Source organism: Cynara cardunculus (assembly GCF_001531365.2).
Source record: "Cynara cardunculus var. scolymus isolate 2C chromosome LG 3, CcrdV1, whole genome shotgun sequence".
In the NCBI taxonomy this organism is placed as follows: Eukaryota; Viridiplantae; Streptophyta; class Magnoliopsida; order Asterales; family Asteraceae; genus Cynara; species Cynara cardunculus.
The window spans coordinates 29,887,929-29,889,333 of record NC_037530.1 but is presented as its reverse complement, the minus strand read 5'-3'; the positions used below and the strand labels follow the sequence as shown (position 1 = coordinate 29,889,333).

The 1,405-nt window shown below is 32.1% G+C and overlaps 1 protein-coding gene across 1 annotated transcript in view; it reads right to left on the bottom strand.

Moving 5' to 3' along the window:
- The window catches only part of LOC112508902, a 4,165-nt gene extending 2,990 nt beyond the window's left edge, over nt 1-1,175 (bottom strand). The window contains exons 1-2 of the mRNA XM_025113734.1: nt 1,044-1,175; nt 754-869 (exon numbers count right to left, since the gene is read on the bottom strand). Of these exons, the coding sequence (XP_024969502.1) occupies nt 754-869; nt 1,044-1,095 (168 nt within the window). The 5' untranslated portion in view covers nt 1,096-1,175. The remainder of the gene's footprint in view (nt 1-753; nt 870-1,043) is intronic.
- Nucleotides 1,176-1,405: the final 230 nt, after the last annotated feature.

Sequence of the window (1,405 nt, the reverse complement as noted above, 5' to 3'; positions counted from 1 at the left end):
AACATATTATATTATTTAACTTTTTTTACTATCTTGTTTGTATTAATTAACATATTATAGTATTAGAAATTTGTTTTAGTTATGTTATTATAAACTTATTTGAATTATAGTATAAAATATTTGTAATTGACCATTTTTTTCAAGATGCCTTTTTAGTCATTCTATATGCTTATAAACTAGTTTTGTCAAACACAATTTGTTTATCAACTAACTTTTCAGTTAACAGCTAACTTATCTGCCATCAACAAACTTATAGCTACTTTGGCAAACATAGTCTTAGAATAATGACTCTTGCTCGTAAGCGTTTACCCAATAAGCATTTGGCAGACGCTCCCTAAGCCTTGTTGAACCCACACCATTTGATTTACTAGGACTTTGAGCATTAATAAACAACTTTTTTGTTCTTCATCAAAAAGAACTTCATATCTAATTAACATTAAATTATCCAATTTTATGGCATACCGATAAAAAAAAGTTAAAACCAGAATTCTACGTTACTTTGCATAAACATAAAAGTCTCGTCTTGAAAAAGGGGTTCCTCCAAAAGGGCCCCATCATACCGATCCTACAACCATTATGATAGACGTACATCACGTTGTCCTACGACAAGGTGGGTGGGTTGAATTTGAACCCTAGATCTTCTAAAAACTCCACTCCCTTTTCGCTGAGACAATTCAATGGGGACCATAAACGGGTCGTTTGTAATTTTGCTAGCATGTTGATTGTTTAAACAAAAAAGTAATTGATCCACACCTTATCTTCCTTCGAGAGTCTATAAGAAGCTTTAAGAAAGAAAAGTTCTTCCTCTTCGATCTTCTTCAATCTCCAAAATGCAGCAATCTCTTCCTTCGTCAACGATCTGTTCCTCTCTATAATCAGTTCAAAAAATATTAAAACGATGAAACTAAAGACATTGATCACACAGTTGGTTTGACTACGTGATTCACAGAAAACAAATTCACCATTTGAGAACACCTACTGATAGGAATAGGAATAAATTTCGTCCAATCAAATCAAAATAACGACAAAAAAGGAAAACATACCAGCTTTAAAACCATGAATAGGTGAATCCCAACCTGCCATTAGAGAACCCATCTCCTAAGACTTCAAAAATTATATATCAATGAAACTATTTGAGTAGTGGTGGTATATATGGTGTTACTTGAGCATAGTCTTCAAAACAAGTGCACACCAAACGCATTTATATATTACAATTGGTGATATAATGGTTGACAATCTGATGTTGACAATTAACATATTATCGATGTTCTAAGATTCTTATGTTACGTAGACGAAGTATGGACATGTATAACGTATTTTAAAAGCCGTTGAATCAAGAATCATGAATATCTGAACTGATACGTATACTGATAAAAAAGGAATTCTCGTTTTACATCTTATGTAT